The sequence below is a fragment of the Staurois parvus genome, unplaced genomic scaffold, assembly GCF_062004578.1.
Source record: "Staurois parvus isolate SC_StPar_1 unplaced genomic scaffold, SC_StPar_1.0 ptg002140l, whole genome shotgun sequence".
Taxonomy (NCBI): domain Eukaryota; kingdom Metazoa; phylum Chordata; class Amphibia; order Anura; family Ranidae; genus Staurois; species Staurois parvus.
Window position 1 is genome coordinate 2,571,561 of NW_028319936.1, and position 16,629 is coordinate 2,588,189.

General features: G+C 40.8%; 1 protein-coding gene across 1 annotated transcript in view; it reads left to right on the top strand.

Moving 5' to 3' along the window:
* NCMAP (non-compact myelin associated protein) overlaps window positions 1-15,726 on the top strand; it is an 81,371-nt gene extending 65,645 nt beyond the window's left edge. Inside the window, exons 2-4 of the mRNA XM_089665127.1 lie at window positions 8,643-8,732; window positions 11,909-11,993; window positions 13,767-15,726. Of these exons, the coding sequence (XP_089521253.1) occupies window positions 8,648-8,732; window positions 11,909-11,993; window positions 13,767-13,905 (309 nt within the window). The 5' untranslated portion in view covers window positions 8,643-8,647 and the 3' untranslated portion in view covers window positions 13,906-15,726. The remainder of the gene's footprint in view (window positions 1-8,642; window positions 8,733-11,908; window positions 11,994-13,766) is intronic.
* Window positions 15,727-16,629: the final 903 nt, after the last annotated feature.

The window sequence follows — 16,629 nt, forward strand, 5'->3', positions numbered from 1 at the left end:
TAACCTCACTAAGCTGCATTTTTTTTCTGGGTTTGTGATTTAGAATGTGTTCAGGCCAAAGAATATCAGACAACTGGCATTCTCATAATGCCATAAGGAGGTCAGCAATGGCAGCCTCTTAGAGCAGATTTCTTTAAAAAAAGAAGACTTATCCATATCCATATTATATTTTAGAAACAGGTAAAGCTGAGCTCCAGGTATGGATTTGATCATAGTATTGGTTCAGCTTGGATTAAATGTTAACCTGCCCCCTCGACCCTATCCCCTCACAACTCCTACGACCTCCCTCCCCCTCCATCCTACGCTCCCTCACCCACATCTTTAATCTCTCCCTCTCCTCCGGCACTTTCCCCTACCCTCTGAAACATGCACACATCACGACCATACTTAAAAAGCCCTCCCTGGACCCCAATGACCCGTACAACCTCAGACCCATATCCCTGCTCCCATTTACATCCAAACTCCTCGAGCGCCTAGTCTACACCCGCCTAAGCTCTCACCTCAACGACAACAACCTCCTCGATCCCCTACAGTCTGGCTTCCGTCCCCTACACTCCACCGAAACTGCCTTACTCAAACTCTCCAAAGACCTGCTAACTGCCAAAGCTAATAGCCGCTATTCAGTGCTCCTACTCCTTGACCTCTATGCGGCCTTCGACACAGTCGACCACCCCCTTCTCCTCAAAAAACTACACTCCCTTGGACTCAGAGATTCTGCTCTCTCCTGGCTCTCATCCTACCTGTCACAACGCTCTTTCAGCATTACCTATAATGCTACCACCTCCCCCTCACTCCCCCTCTCTGTTGGGGTCCCTCAAGGCTCCGTCCTCGGGCCCCTTCTCTTCTCCATCTACACCTCCTCCCTTGGCCAACTCATACACTCTCACGGCTTCAACTACCACCTATATGCCGACGACACACAAATCTATCTCTCAACCCCCCACCTCACCACCTCAGTCTCCGCCCGAGTCACACACCTACTGAGCGACATATCAGACTGGATGTCACTCCACTTCCTTAAACTGAACCTCTCCAAAACAGAGTTTCTTGTCTTCCCCCCAGCCCCCATTGACTTCTCCATCACATCCAACAACGCTACCATCAAACCCGCCCCGCAGGCCAGAGTACTTGGTGTCATTCTGGACTCCAACCTATCCTTCCAGCCCCAAGTCCAATCTTTAACAAGCTCGTGCAGACTCCACCTCCGCAACATCGCCAAAATACGCATGTTCCTAACCCCAGAAACCACTAAACAGCTCATCCACTCCCTCATCATATCACGACTCGACTACTGCAACTCCCTCCTCACTGGCCTGCCTCGCCGCTGGCTATCCCTGCTTCAGTCGATCCTGAATACGGCTGCCAGACTCATTCACCTTTCCAACCGCTCCATTTCCGCCACCCCCCTCTGCCAATCCTTCCACTGGATTCCGAATGCGCAACGGATCAAATTTAAAATCCTAACACTGACGTACAAAGCCGTCCACCATACTGCCCTGAACTACATCACTGACCTAATATCCAAGTACCGCCCAGCACGCACACTCTGCTCCTCACAAGACCTCCTTCTCTCTAGTTCCCTGGTCTCCTCCTCCCATGCCCACCTCCAGGACTTCTCCAGGGTGTCACCCATCCTCTGGAACTCCCTGCCCCAGCCCATCAGATTATCACCTACTCTCCTCTGTTTTAGGCGCACCCTGAAAACCCACCTCTTCAGGGAAGCCTACCCGACCCCCTGCTAACTTGCCAACCTCCTCCACTCTTCCTACCACCCCATCCCCCACAGCTATCTCCTCCTGTGCCACCATCCCCTCCCTCCTAGATTGTAAGCTCAAAAGAGCAGGGCCCTCGATCCCCTCACGTTTTGCATTGTATTGGTATTGTTCTGTCACATGTTCTGTCCCCCTTTGTAATGTACAGCGCTGAGCGAACTATTGGCGCTTTATAAATACTGTATAATATTAATAATAATAATATGCATAAGTCCTACCTGTGGGACCGCTGTGAAAGAGGAGAGTCACTGTAGTAGTTGCCACTGTCTCCTTGGTCTTGTGCTAAATAGCTGTCCTGCTGCGCAGCAACCACAGGGGGTCACTCACTTCATATTCTTCATAATGGCACCATGCATAAAATGTTGTGCATTCTTCTTAATGCAACGTGTTCTCTGATTGGACAAGGTGGAGAGGTAGGCTGTTACCACCTCATCGAATCAGTGAACACCTTGTACTTAATGAGAAAAAAGCAAGGCGTTCTGTGAATGGCACTCAAGCCTAGCTGGTATAATGCAGCAGGGAAGTTGCTTAGTACAGGACCCAGAAGACAGCGGCGACCAGTGTAGCAGCAGTGACTACTACAGTGATATTCTGTTTTCCAGGGCTTTTGGTGCAGGAACTACCCTCTTCTGAATCACTTATTGTCTCCACCCTCAAGCACAGTCCTTAGTTCCAACTCTACCCACCTCCCAGTATCGCTCCTTATAGAGCATTCCTAGGGAATACACAGCCAAGTATAATTTTGTATGGAATTTGTTAATGATAACAAGAAAAATAGATCCCCTGCAGCCAGCAGCAATAAACCCTCCAAGCAGCAAAATACCACCCCAACAACAATAGACCCCCAGCAGCTACAACAGATCTCCCAGCAGCCAGCCTCCATATACTCTTCAGCAGCCAGCTACAATAGACTCCTCCCTCAACAGTAGATCTCTTCCAGCAATAATAGACCTCCATGGAAAAATAGATTCCCTCCAGCAACAATACATTCCCCATCAGCAACAATAAATCACCAAGCAAAAATAGATTCCCTCCAGTGACAATAGATTCCCCAACAGCCAGCATCAATAGACCCTCCAGCACACCCCAACACCTCTTGCCATTACATACGTTCAGTGCTGGAGGTGCCGGAACTGCGTTCCCATGCGTTCCCCCTGAAAAAAACCCAGCTGTTTTCACAGTGGTCCCACAGGTAGGACCTATGCATACTTACACACTGGACCAATAATATGCAATAAAAATTATATCTGGAGCTCAGCTTTAAAACAACCCTATCACTGGAAATAAATCTAAACAAGAAGCTCCTATAAAAGAAAAGAGATCTTTACATCCAACATACATTGATACATTGGGGGGGGGGGAGGGGGGCACAGGCATCTGACACTTCCAGAAGTATGTTGGATGTAAAGATTCTCTGGACAGCTTATCTCTCCTGCAGAGTGAAGTTTCCATGAAGGGGTGCTGGGCAACTCAAATATAAACTCTTACTTTACAGGAACTTTTTGTTTGGGGGAAAAAAATAAGATTTTTTTTTCTTTAATAACTTCTTCAAGTTTGAATGTATATAGTTCCATAAGCACTACAAGCTGGTGGTCTCATTTTAGAGTACAAGAGTATGTAGCCCTCTAGTGGATAAAGAAATCTCTGCATTCAAAATTTTAACATTTCTAGCATTTTTGTTAAAAAGGAAACTATAATTGTTATGGGTCAATTTTCTTTCAAATCTGTATTGAACTCTGGTGGGGAGGGAGGGTGTGGTAGTACGTGGCATTGCAAATTAGGGCAGACTAAAGCTGGCCATACACGTATAGCTCTTCGTTCAATAATTTTTGTTTCAAAAATATTCGTTTGATTTTCTAATCATTTGTGGGGGTCAGATTGACGTTTGTTTTCAACCGCAGTGACAGGAAAATTCTAAGGGGCAGGAAGGAAAGCTTTTCTTGATCAAACAAATTTTTGGCCAGTATATGTGGTTATCGTTCAGAAATTACATTCATTTTAAAGTCGACCGTTAAAAAAAGCAAAAGACAATTTTCGAACAACATTCGTCCATTGATCGAATGTTCAAAGAATTTTCGTACGACTTTTCTTACGAATATTCTCGGACGACAATCTACATGTGTATGGCCAGCTTTACAAGTGAGTTTGTGCTTTTCTATCAATGGCAAGTCATCTCTTTATCCATCCAACTGCTTCTCCCTGTCCTGTTTCTATACTTTCATTAGTGACTGGGCGCTCAGTGACAATGAAACTCTGCAGTGATGAGTTGGGGACGTTTACACTATATAAAATCCTGCTAGAAGCCAGAAGAAGCAGGAGACTTTCTTTGTGTACTTTGCAGCAGTTTTTTAAAAAAAAATTTCCTGTTTAATTCTACCTTAATATTTTGGTTTGGTTCCATTTCTTTGTTTTCCTGAGATTACTTAGCAGTCAGTAGATCTTGGAACTCTTTTTTTGCGTTTTAGCCATTTATTTGTAAACAGGCATTGTGTGCATGTAGCAAAAAAAGTATATAAAATAAAAAAAATTAAGACTTTTAATTGGTTGCTATAAGCATAAACTCCACATGTTGTTCTAATTTTTCTTTTGTCTAGTTTTTTTCGGCCCCTAGCGCTAAATTTACTCAAAGAATATCAATACAATAGTTGTTATTTAAATGCTGCTTTGTTCTGAAATGGGAACTAAAAATATCATGCACTGTATCTTTCTCATATTGCACTATCTTCTGAAATAGCCATTGATTGCTATTGTCATTTGATTCACTATATTGTTGTCCATAAAGGAAAGATGCCACTTTTATTGAATTGAGATTCTAATGTTTAAAGTGTATTGGACACAGAAGAGTTGATTTATGAAAACTGAAACACAGGTAGAAAGAATAAATGCCAATAAGAACTTACCAGGTAAAATGTTTAATCTTTGCAAAAAAAAAAAAATCCTTGATTGTCTGCTATGGGAGCAACTCTTTTTTTCTTTGCTCCAATTTTTAAAATCAGACCTAGAGTGTGTGCAGTCCAGGTCTAAAAAATGAAGCAAGGGTTCTGATTGGTCATACTGGGCAATCAGAACAGTTCCAAATGGTACATCTTTCATTTATCTTCTGTAGAGCGTACACAATTTTAACAAAATACACAATTTTGACTTGTAATTGTATCTGAAAAATATTCATATAAATATTGGAAAATACAGTATATTAATATATTATATTCCTCTATTTTGTAAATATAGTTATAATATATATATATATATATATATATATTTATTTTCTTAGCACTAGTAAGATGTACCTTATAAAGTTGCCAATGAGTGTATATGTACACTGAATATAATATATATATATATATATATTATATTCAGTGTACATATACACTCATTGGCAACTTTATAAGGTACACCTTACTAGTGCTAAGAAAATATCCCCCCCAAACCATTACACCACCACTGCCAGCCTAGATCGTTGATACAAGGCAGGATGGATCCATGCTTTCATGTTGTATATGCCAAATTTTGACCCTACCATCTGAATGTCGCAGCAGCCAGTCTGCCCATTCTCCTCTGACCTCTTACACAGCAAGGCATTTTCGTCCACACAATTGCCACTCACTAGATATTTTCTCTTTTTCACACCATTCTCTGTAAACCCTAGAGATGATTGTGCATGAAAATCCCAGTAGATCAGCAGTTTTTAAAATACTCAGAGCAGCCTGTCTGGCACCAACAACCATGCCACATATAAAAGTCACTTACATCCCCTTTCTTCCCTATTCTGATGCTCGGTTTGAACTTCAGCAAGTTGTCTTCACCATGTCTAGATGCCTAAATGCATTGTGTTGTTGCCATGTGATTGGCTGATTACCAAATTTGTGTTACCAAGCAACTGAACAGGTGTACCTAATAAAGTGACCGGTGAGTGTGTATATATTTACTTTAAAAAAATCAATCTATCTATTTCTAATATATAGAAGCACAGAAGAACAGAAAAGTGCTTTATTTTCCATTGGCCTAGCCTTTGGATGTACACGCTCACCTAGGCTGAGAACCTGAACGAGGCAGGATGACTATTCTGTGTAGAACTGACAACTTAAAGGGGTAGCACAAGCAGTCTCACCATTTTGGTTCCAGCACTGTGCATGCAGTAAACTGTAAGTACAGTGTACAGTATTCCAACTACGGAAAGTAGAGAAGCCTGTAGGATTGCTCTACCAGACAAACATTCTAGTAGTCAGGAAGCTATTATTATACACAAGAATGCATTACTGTTGTCGGCACAATATAAACATCTATAATAAATAAAAATTACTGACAATAATATAGAGTGTTTTTGGCTGTGTGCCACCCCTCATAATCACGGAGCCCCAGGCCACGGCTGTGTTGTGTATGTGAACCTCCAGCTCTGCAGACCACATCAGAACTAGCAGCTCACTGGTGCCCCCAAAGTGTCTCAGTTCTCCAGATAGATTGGAACCTCTTTTGTTGTGTTCCCCTTCTCTTCCCTTTCTAATTACTGTGCCACAAATGTATAATTACTTGTAGAAAGTGTAACAAGATGTGAACTATGTGATCCTCAGGTATGGAGGGCAGTTTCTCAACCTTTTTTGCAGTCAAGGCCCCCTTTAAAATTATGGACAGTCCTGAGACACCCTTTAATATCATGGCAGTCTTGAGGTACCCCATTCTAAAATGTAAAAAAGTATCCTGATAGTTTTATATAACACAGCAACATCCACATGTATGTCCATGTAGGACACCCAATGTTAGAGGTGTTATATTCATCCAAATTAAATACACTTTTGCCCACTCCTACTGACTAATATTCCAATGTTTCTCTTCTCCCTCAGTTTTTCTCCATCACTGAGCTAATGTGACCCCAGCACTGACGGAGAAGGGCAGAGGAGGGTCAAACTAGGATGCTGTGCAGGCAACTGACATCCTCCGTAATGGTGCACATTGAAAACGTGTGGCTTTAACAAAAAAGCAGGCTTTTTCCACCCGCTGGCTTGTATACAATTTTTGGGCATTTATTTTACATTTTACCAAGGCACCCCTGAAGAAACCTCAAGGCACCCCAGAATGCCTGGGCATCTTGGTTGAAAAAGGCTGGTTTAGGCATTCTAAAATGTGCAAATCTCTGGTCATAAGATTAAAATTGATCTCTTGTGAAGCCTTTAGTTTCAATTGTTAACTATTCTGTTAAAGAGGAACATTGGTCCAGATTAGCATGATATATTTCTCCATATCATATATCTAGAGGGCCACTGGGGATGCTAAAAACAACTCTAGTAGCCCATGTTACATACAGTGATAGCCATGATCTTCTAAGTTCTGCTCAAGCATCTTCCCCTTTGCACGTGGGACAAGTAACATTCAGTGTTCAGTGTGCAGGGGAAGATGACAACATTCACTGTATGTAGCATCGTCTACTAGAGTGACTACTTTCAGCTACCTCAATGATCTTCTAGATTGAATAATTGTGAATAATTACATTGAGCCAAGCAGGGCCTATGAGGGTTGGCAATAATGAGAATTCCTGGACTGTGCTTCAATATGTTGACTATGGCATTAGAGCTCTTGGGCATAAGTTGTAAAAAGGTAAAAGGGGAATCAAGAAGCAGAAAAAAGATTTAAAGAGGACTAACAAACAAATACTCCATATACTAAAAATGTATTTATCTTGAAGCTGATCTCTAACCATCCTAATATATTTTGTTATATTTTCATATGCCTGATTTTAGTGTGAAATTATTTATCTGTGAATTCTAAAGATTTCATATGTGAAATCACTTGGAAGTTTTCCTATTGATAGTCCATGTAGTACAGCAGGGAATAATGGTGGCCATGGTGTACAACAGCTCCTATCAGATAGAACATGTCAGCCACGACATGCCTCAACCTTTGATTACATGTACAGTGTGTGTAGTGGGTGGAGCATGGTCTCCTAAATCTGTCCCCCAGATTAGTGCCTGTATTACCACTTTGTAACCACATCTTGACAGGACGCAATTCTTCCATAGAAAACAAAGCAATTAAAAGGTAAAGAATTTACAGGGGGACATTATATATACTGTATATATATATAAACAATAGTCCAGCTGCATTACATGGCATTTTTACATAACTATAGTTCAGCTTTAAAACCAGTAAATTATTTTTAGTCCAAGGCTACAATGTATAATGTGGAGGAGCTTATTGTTTCTGAAGAAGGTACTGAGTTTTCTAATTTGAAGTTACTAAAGGAATACTAAATGTTGTATTCTTTTTGAATATTTACTCATATGCAAGGGAAATAAAATAGGATTTAGCCTGCATGTGTTCTGATGATTGAAGTAAAAGCTGTTCCATTTTTTACAGTAAACAACACATTCTACAAAGTGAATTTTATTCTCTCCTTTATTAAATCAATTCTATAGACATTTATATCTCTTGGAAGATAACCCTATTAATACAACAAAGACAATGATTTGGTAAACCTGGGCATTCCTGAAGCAAATGTTGGGTATATTTTTCTATAGCATGGGGTAGATGAAACCACACAGCATAGGTGTTCATTCTTTTCTGTATGGAGGTTCCATATATAATTTATGTCTATCTTAACAGGATGTTGTTAAATCCATACTATGGGAACATAACAAAGAATATTTGGGGCTCTGACCTATGGGTTGCATAGCTAGACCATGCTGGTTTTTGCTTAGAACCCTTATTAGGGTTCACACCATTAATTGGTATTGTAATACAGTTATTATTCTGCCAAAAATGATAATAAACAAGAAGGCCAATAATCTTTTTCCAATGAAGTTAGTCATTCACCGCTGTAAAGCCAACACTTTATTTGATTGCTGGTTAATTCAATGTTATCTTTTCTTTTTTAAACAGTTGTCATGGCAACGACACCTCAACTATTGAATACAACGCTATCGCCAAGAAATATAACAACCAAGTCACAAGAACAGATTCTTTATCAAAGTGAGTATAATCAGTAATTGTTAGTTTGGCATGATGCCAGTTTTGTTGTTACAATGTTTCAAATAGACTTTGTGAAAATGCTTACTATTAACGTACCACTTTGCATACTGTATTTACTCAAGAAATAAAACTATAATTCTACCACTTTATAAAACTCTGGTTCAGCCACACATTGAGTATGCCATCCAGTTTTGGTCACCAGTCCTCAGGAAGGATATGCCGGAACTGGAGAGAGTCCAGAGAGGGGCAACAAAGCTAATAATGGTACTGGAGGACCTCAGTTATGAGGAACGACTACAAGCATTAAACCTATTCTCCCTGGAGAAGAAATACTTGAGAAGAGATATGATAGCGATATACAAATATCTCAATGGCGATTCTAGCATAGGGAGGAAACTATTCAGTCTCAGGGAACTTAAGAAGACATGTGGCCACTCAGTAAAATTGGAGAAGTGGTTCAACCTGAAATTGTGTAGGGGGTTTTTTATTGTCAGAGCGGTCCAAAAATGGAGGTGGCAGTGGGAAGTGCCAATAATTTCAAAATACTCTTGATGGACATCTTAGCAAAGGTAATATACAGGGATACGGGATTTGATAGAGACCTAGATACACACCCACACAGGTTGAACTTGAAGCCTTTATTCAACCTTGCCAACTACACTGCTCCAAAAAATTAAAGGAACACTTTTTAATCAGAGTATAGCATAAAGTAAATTAAACTCATGGGCTATTGATCTTGTCAGTTAAGTAGCAGAGGGGATTTTTAATCAGTTTCAGCTGTTTTGGTGTAAATGAAATTAACAACAGGTGCACTAGATGGGCAACAATGAGATGACCCCCAAAACAGGAATGGTTTTACAGGTGGAGGCCAATGACCTTTTTTTCCCTACTCATCTTTTCTGACTGTTTTTCACAAGTTTTGCATTTGGCTAGGGTCAGTGTCACTACTGGTAGCATGAGGCAATACCTGAACCCTACAAAGGTTGCACAGGCAGTCCAACTCCGCCAGGATGGCACAGCATGCCAGAAGGTTTGCTGTGTCTCCCAGCTCAGTCTCAAGAGCATGGAGGAAATTCCAGGAGACAGACAGTTATTCTAGGAGAGCTGGACAGGGCCATAGAAAGTCCTTAACTTGTCAGCAGGACCGGTATCTGCTCCTCTGTGCAAGGAGGAACAGGATGAGCACTGCCAGAGCCCTACAAAATTACCTCCAGCAGGCCACTGGTGTGAATGTCTCTAACCAAACAATCAGAAACAGACTTCATGAGGGTGGACTGAGGGCCCGACGACCTCTAGTGGGCCCTGTGCACACTGCCCAGCACCATAAAGCTCGATTGGCATTTGCCATTGGACACCAGAATTGGCAGGTCTGCCACTGGCGACCTGTGCTTTTCACAGATGAGATCAGGTTCACCCTGAGCACATGTGACAGACGTGAAAGGGTCTGTAATATCATTCAGCATGACTGTTTTGGTGGTGGGTCAGTGATGGTATGTGGAGGCATATCTATGGAGAGACGCACAGACCTCTACAGGCTAGACAATGGCACCTTGACTGCCATTAGGTATTGGGATGAAATCCTTGGACCCATATCAGCTCCTACGCTGGTGCAGTAGGTCCTGGGTTCCTCCTGATGCACAGCCACATGTGGCAAGAGTATGCAGGCAGTTCCTGGAGGATGAAGGAATTGATACCATTGAATGGCCCCCACATTGGCCTGACCTAAATCCAATAGAACACGTCTGGTATATCATGTTTCAGTCCATCCAATGCCGCCAGGTTGCTCCTCAGACTGTCCAGGATCTCAGTGATGCCCTGGTCCAGATCTGGGAGGAAATACCCCAAGACACCATCCGTCATCTCATTAGGAGCAACATTTTCAGGCATGCATACAAGCACGTGGGGGTCATACAAACTACTGAGTACCATTTTGAGTTGCTGCAATGAAATTTCAGCAAAATGGACTAGCCTGCTGCATAATTGTTTCACTTGATTTTTGGGGTGTCTTTGAATTCAGTCCTCTGTAGGTTGATAATTATCATTTCCATCAAATGATGGGGCATCCTTACATTCCTAACACATTACTCAGTCCATACCAGTATAGATATCCAGCATGATATTTTTCCCCATTGAGATCTGATGTGTTTTCAAAGTGTTCCTTTAATTTTTTTGAGCAGTGTCTGCAAAACTATGTAAAATAAAGACTTAAAGTGATATCAAATCCTCAGTTTTACAGGCACTTTCAGCAGTTGGTTTACTCACTTAGCTTACTCATGTAGCTTCTTCATCTTTTAATCCTTGCCTATGTTCATTTTAATCTGATGCCATGATTGCTGCCCCAATTGTCCTGTTTCAGGGTGTCTCCTTTCTCTTGTAGCATCCTATGGAGCTTTCCTTCAATTTAGAGACTAAATTTGTGTCTCCATACACTGTGTGCATCAATAGAAACACACAGCCCCATAGCCTAGGATGACAAGGCACTTCCCTGCTTACAATTGTATCTCACTTTCTGAAGCTGTGAGTTATACTGATTAGCTGATCTTCTAAGCCAGGCAATCAAAACATTCCGTTAAAATGTGTTGGGTTTTTTTGGCTTGAAAGTGTAAGGATTAGGTGAGGATTTTATTGCTTTGTCTATCCCTACTAGGCATAATCGTCCCACCTCTCTTTGTCCTGATGGCAACTGTTAGCAGGACAGAAAATAATAGGAAATTTAAATGATTACAGTTGTCACAAGAAATAAACGGTAAGGGGAAATAATGGTTTGTAATTATATTTTAAGGGCTCATTCAATTGGGTACTCAGCTTCCTACAAGTGAAGAGCCCTTTAGTGAATGGACACATATCAGATGTACACACTCACCAACACAGCCTAGTTTGATAGGTATACAGGGAGGAGCGCACAGGCTCTGCGTTGGAGTCTGTGCGCCCAGCCCTGCATACCTGCCAAACTCAGCTTTGTTGGTGTGTACAGCCCATGCATGTAACTATGTAATTGGAAAGAGATTGGGTAGCATATTTTTTGAAAAAAAATAAGATAATACAAATAATCTCCTAATTCTTTCCCAGTGTTACAGCTAACCATATACCTAAATTATTAACTGTTTCATTTAAAAGAACTCATTATTAATAAGGATGTAATCTGCTTACTTGGTTTGTTTCTATGTATCTTTCAGGTGCTGGGGCGATAGTTGCTGCTATTGTGGTTGGTGTAATTATTATATTTTCACTGGTGCTTATTACCCTCAAGATGTATAACAGGTAATTATTTCACAAATAAAATAATCCACAGGTTTTAAGAGCATTAATTATATATTACCATAAAAAAAAAAAACACTACAGCTATGAAATCTCATTAAAAGTTGCAGACTGCCTATTTTGTGTTGATCTTAAAGTGGACTTCTTAGTATCTGTACAAGTCTGCATTAGTTCATTACTGTCAGGTCACAATATACAGTGCATCAACAGAATCCTTTTTAAATAAATAATGTTATTGCTAAAAGTAATCCTTGGGCTCTACTTAGAGGCTTGGTGTTATCTGCTGCAGGCAGGGGAAAACATTCCCTTAGTCTCCTCCCAGCGATTAGACTGCAACATTGTAACTACATTGATTAGTCTTAACTTTATGACTACTGACAGGTTAAGACTCAGTTCACTATAGAACATGTTCACATCTATGGTTTTTTGAGCTGCTATGTTTTTGGAAAGGACCAGGGACTTTTTTTTAAAAGGAAAAAGCAGCATTTTTGGTACAATAGAGTTTGCCAAGTTTTGAATATTTATTCTGCCCAGCAACAAAAAAAAATTCGACTTTACCAAAAAAAAAAAGATGAACAAAACGCGGTAAAAAGGCATCAAAACAGCATGCAGAAAAACGCAACAGGAACTGCAAAAAGCACTGGAGAAAGCATGAAATGCATATATGTGAACCAAGCCTAAATGAATAACATTTATCACCTTGTTACAATGGTACTTGAAAGTTAGTGGGATATATAAATCAGAAAGTAAGCATGCTGTCCCTGAAGCTGTGTTGAAAGCAGAAAGCAGCTTGTGGGTCCGCGTATCCATACACACCGATCAGGGTGCCCATTCTAAGTATTAATGAGTATTGACACCAGAATCCATGAAAGAGGTCTGCTTTCCTTTAGGTATACACTTTTATCCACCCAGGGGCGTCCCTAGGGTTCTTGTCACCCGGTTCGATAACACTTTGTGACACCCCCTCCGAGGATCCCTGCAGAATGGATCGGATCTGCAGATTGAGCATAATGCTTCCCAATCCGCAGGTCCGATCAATCCTGCGGGGATCATCGGCTTGCTTTACAACTTACCTTTTCGAGGAGCGGGTCTGGTGTCACCCCGTATAGGTTGCATGCCAACATTCCCCGCAGGATGAATCAGATCTGAGGATTGGGGAAGATAATGGATCTGACTCCGATCCATTATGCTCAATCTGCAGATCCGATCCATCCTGCGGGGATTGTCGGCATTCAACCTATACGAGGTGACACTGGACCAGCACCACAAAAAAGGTAAGTTGTAAAGCAAGCCGACGATCCCGCAGGATGGATCGGATCTACGGATTGAGCATAATGGATTTGAGTCCGATCCATTATGTTCAATCCGCAGATCCAATCCATCCTGCGGGATCGTCAGCTTGCTTTACAATTTACCTTTTCGTGGCGCGGGTCCGGTGTGACCCCATGCGGTAGGTGTCGCTCAGTGCGGCGCGCACCCCCCGCACCTGCCTAGGGGTGCCACTGCATCCAACGAAGCCAGAAGTGTATGATTCTAGAAACATCTGTGTGTGCAAGTCCTTAAATTGGTTATTTCTAGTACAGATGTCTTTTTATAATGTGCATTTAAAAAAAAAAAAAGTAATGATTTCTAAACTGTATTACAGGATTTTATTTTTCAAATTCTTCATAATATTTAGTAAATTTCTTTGTTTCATTGTAATGTGTGAAAACACCACATATACGATTTCCTATATATATTCTGATGCATTGTTTTACTCTATTTATAATGTAACAGGCGTTCAAGAACAGAGAGGGAACTGGGCATGAAAAGCACCAAAACTACAAACACACCAAGCACGCGGGTTGGCGGATCCATCAGCCAACCAACATCCTTAACATCAGTCCCACCAGACATCCACCTTGAAAACAGATGATCCTAATGAGCAACCCGGATTTGGAAAAATGAAGTCATTCTTTGGTTGGTGATTAAAGTTAGTTTTAGGACATTGACCCGAACACGTGAATGTGCCTTGTTTTGAAATGTGAGAAAACGTGCTTATTTTAGAGACAGTTATTAATCCCTGTGTTTAGAGAGACTTTCTGGAAGAAGAACAGTGAACAGTTACCCTGCATGAGCAAGCAACCATTGTGTAGAATTCTAGTAACGCTTCTCCATGGACATTACAAAAGGCATCCTTTTCAATTCCTCTGTCCCACATCTAGGCAAACCTATGAGAATGTATCCATGTTCTAAGGGCCAACAGGCCTCTGTGACTCACTGTGGTTGTTGCTGCATATATTCACTGGACTGATCACTAACCTCATCCTGGATTTTATATATATGTGTGTGTATTTATATTTATATAGAAAAGATGCTATGTATAGAATGTTGGAACTTTTCTTTTTTTGTCTGTCTTTCTGTAAATGGGAGATTGTACTTATCCCTGGACTGTCCTAGGCTGTATGCACCAGAACTAAACAGAGATTGAGAATACTGGGGGGAACTTCTTCTGCCCTGGAATACTACCATCTATGAGTAAGACGCAGTCATGCCATAGTGGCCGAATGCAATGCAGTAACCCATATCAGTCAATCAAATGTAAACTTATGTTTAGTAAAAGGTGAGTTCATAATGGTTTCAATGGAATTATTGACTTTGTATTGCCTTTTTGAAAAAAAAAAGCTGCAAATGTCTTATCTACATATCTTCCATAGTTTAAGTGCCCATTTACATTTCTGCAGTGCAATAACATGCGTTGAGTTAACTCAGCCCTTTGAAATGAATGAGCTATCAACGCACCCCAAAGTTCCAAAAAGCAGGCATGCACCATTTTTGGCAACACAATTCACTATTATGCACTGTGGCATGTTACTACGCAGGTGTATTGCCTTTCGGATGTCATGCTAAATTAATGGTGCAGCCACCCATGTAATATGTGTATTGCTGCATGCACAAAGCAACTGTCTAAATGGGCCCTAAAGGAAACCTGTACTATAAAATTGCCATTGCTGATCTCTGCATCTGAAAATATAAGATCACAGGATATCTTGCGTTGTAAAGTGCCGTGTAAACTGTTGGCACTATATAAATCCTGTATAATAATAATAAAATGTCTTCTTGACCTAATGGCTTTGGCACTTTCAGAATTTCTGTATACTTTTCTTGTTCCAGGGCAGAGTTCCTGAATGTAATGAAGCCAGAGTCAGCCAAGCAATTAGCATTTTTCCGATGAAAGTCAACAATAGTGCCTTCTGTATTGGTTTCCTTTAATGGCTATCATAAACAGTGTTCTACTATGAGCAAGAGCTATGCATAGACTTTTTCTGGAAGGAACATGAATAAAGCAGTTCACATTTTGGTTCACAGTTTCTATACATTTCACAAAGTTAATAAACCAGATTCTGATAACCGCTCGGATATGTTTACATGGGTTAGGCCTTTGACACTCCTACAGCTGAAGTACTGAATTTCCCAGAATCCTTAGCTAGCTACTGCTCCTAAGCAGCTACTACAATGAAGATTATAACTACTTTATTTTGAATGGATGTTATTAGCAATACTGAAAAGTGCGTTTTTTTTTTTTTTTTTAATGCTGCATTGATATTTCTGGAATGAGTAGAAGCAAGCCTCTGTAAATACTGTAGAATGATACTGTTGCTATAGTGGCTGTTCCCATCCGATCAAAGATGTGATGCTGTGTAATAAACAATATATTCACAACCAGAAAATAAAAGGCTGTAAGCTTTAAACTCTATCCACACGGTGTTGCTTGTATGTGATGAAGCAGAATAAAAGACTGATAGGTGACACAAAAGTAGTTTCTATACTTACCACCCTATAATGTTATGCTCTGCACGTGCTATACATTCATCTGGAAACCATCCGTATGTATTTTTAGAACAAGGGCGACTGGAGCCAGCAGTTCCAGTTTAGAAAACAGCTTTGTTACCCGAAAGTTTAACTCATTCAGTGCTTGAGCAATGGGTCTCAAAAGCTTCTGGCTCATGAAAGAGCTTAATTCAGGGATATTTTCAAAACGGCGCTTAAAACTCTGAAATTTTGATTGTGTGCTATGACACTTGAATATCTCAAGAATGTTGCCTTTATGCTGGCAATTTATTTATTTTATTTCAGGTACTTATATAGTGCTGTCAATTTACGTGGCATTATATATATATATACATACACACACACATACTACACATTCATATCAGTCCATAACCCACAAGAGGCATACAATCTAAGGTCTCTAACTTACATTCATACATGCACATACTAGGGCCAGTTTAGACATGATCCAGTTAACCTACCAGCATGTCTTTGGAGTGTGAGAGGAAACTGGAGTGCCCGGAGGAAACTGACAAAGGCACAGGGAGAAAACGCAAACTCTAGGCAGGTGGTTCCGTGGTTGGGATTTGAACCAACAACCCTAGTACTGCCAGGTGGAAGTGTTAACCATTTAGCCACTGTGCTGCCCGTGTGCTGCAATGAAAAACACTGCAAAAGATTTAGTAGTTAAAAGACATGTCCGAATGTCCTACTATGATATACGGTACACAAGTAGTAAACTGCATATTATAACAAAAGAATAACCAGTTCCTCCCCTAACCTGAGCTACAGAATGTCACTGTAGCTATTGATAAATAACTTATTATAA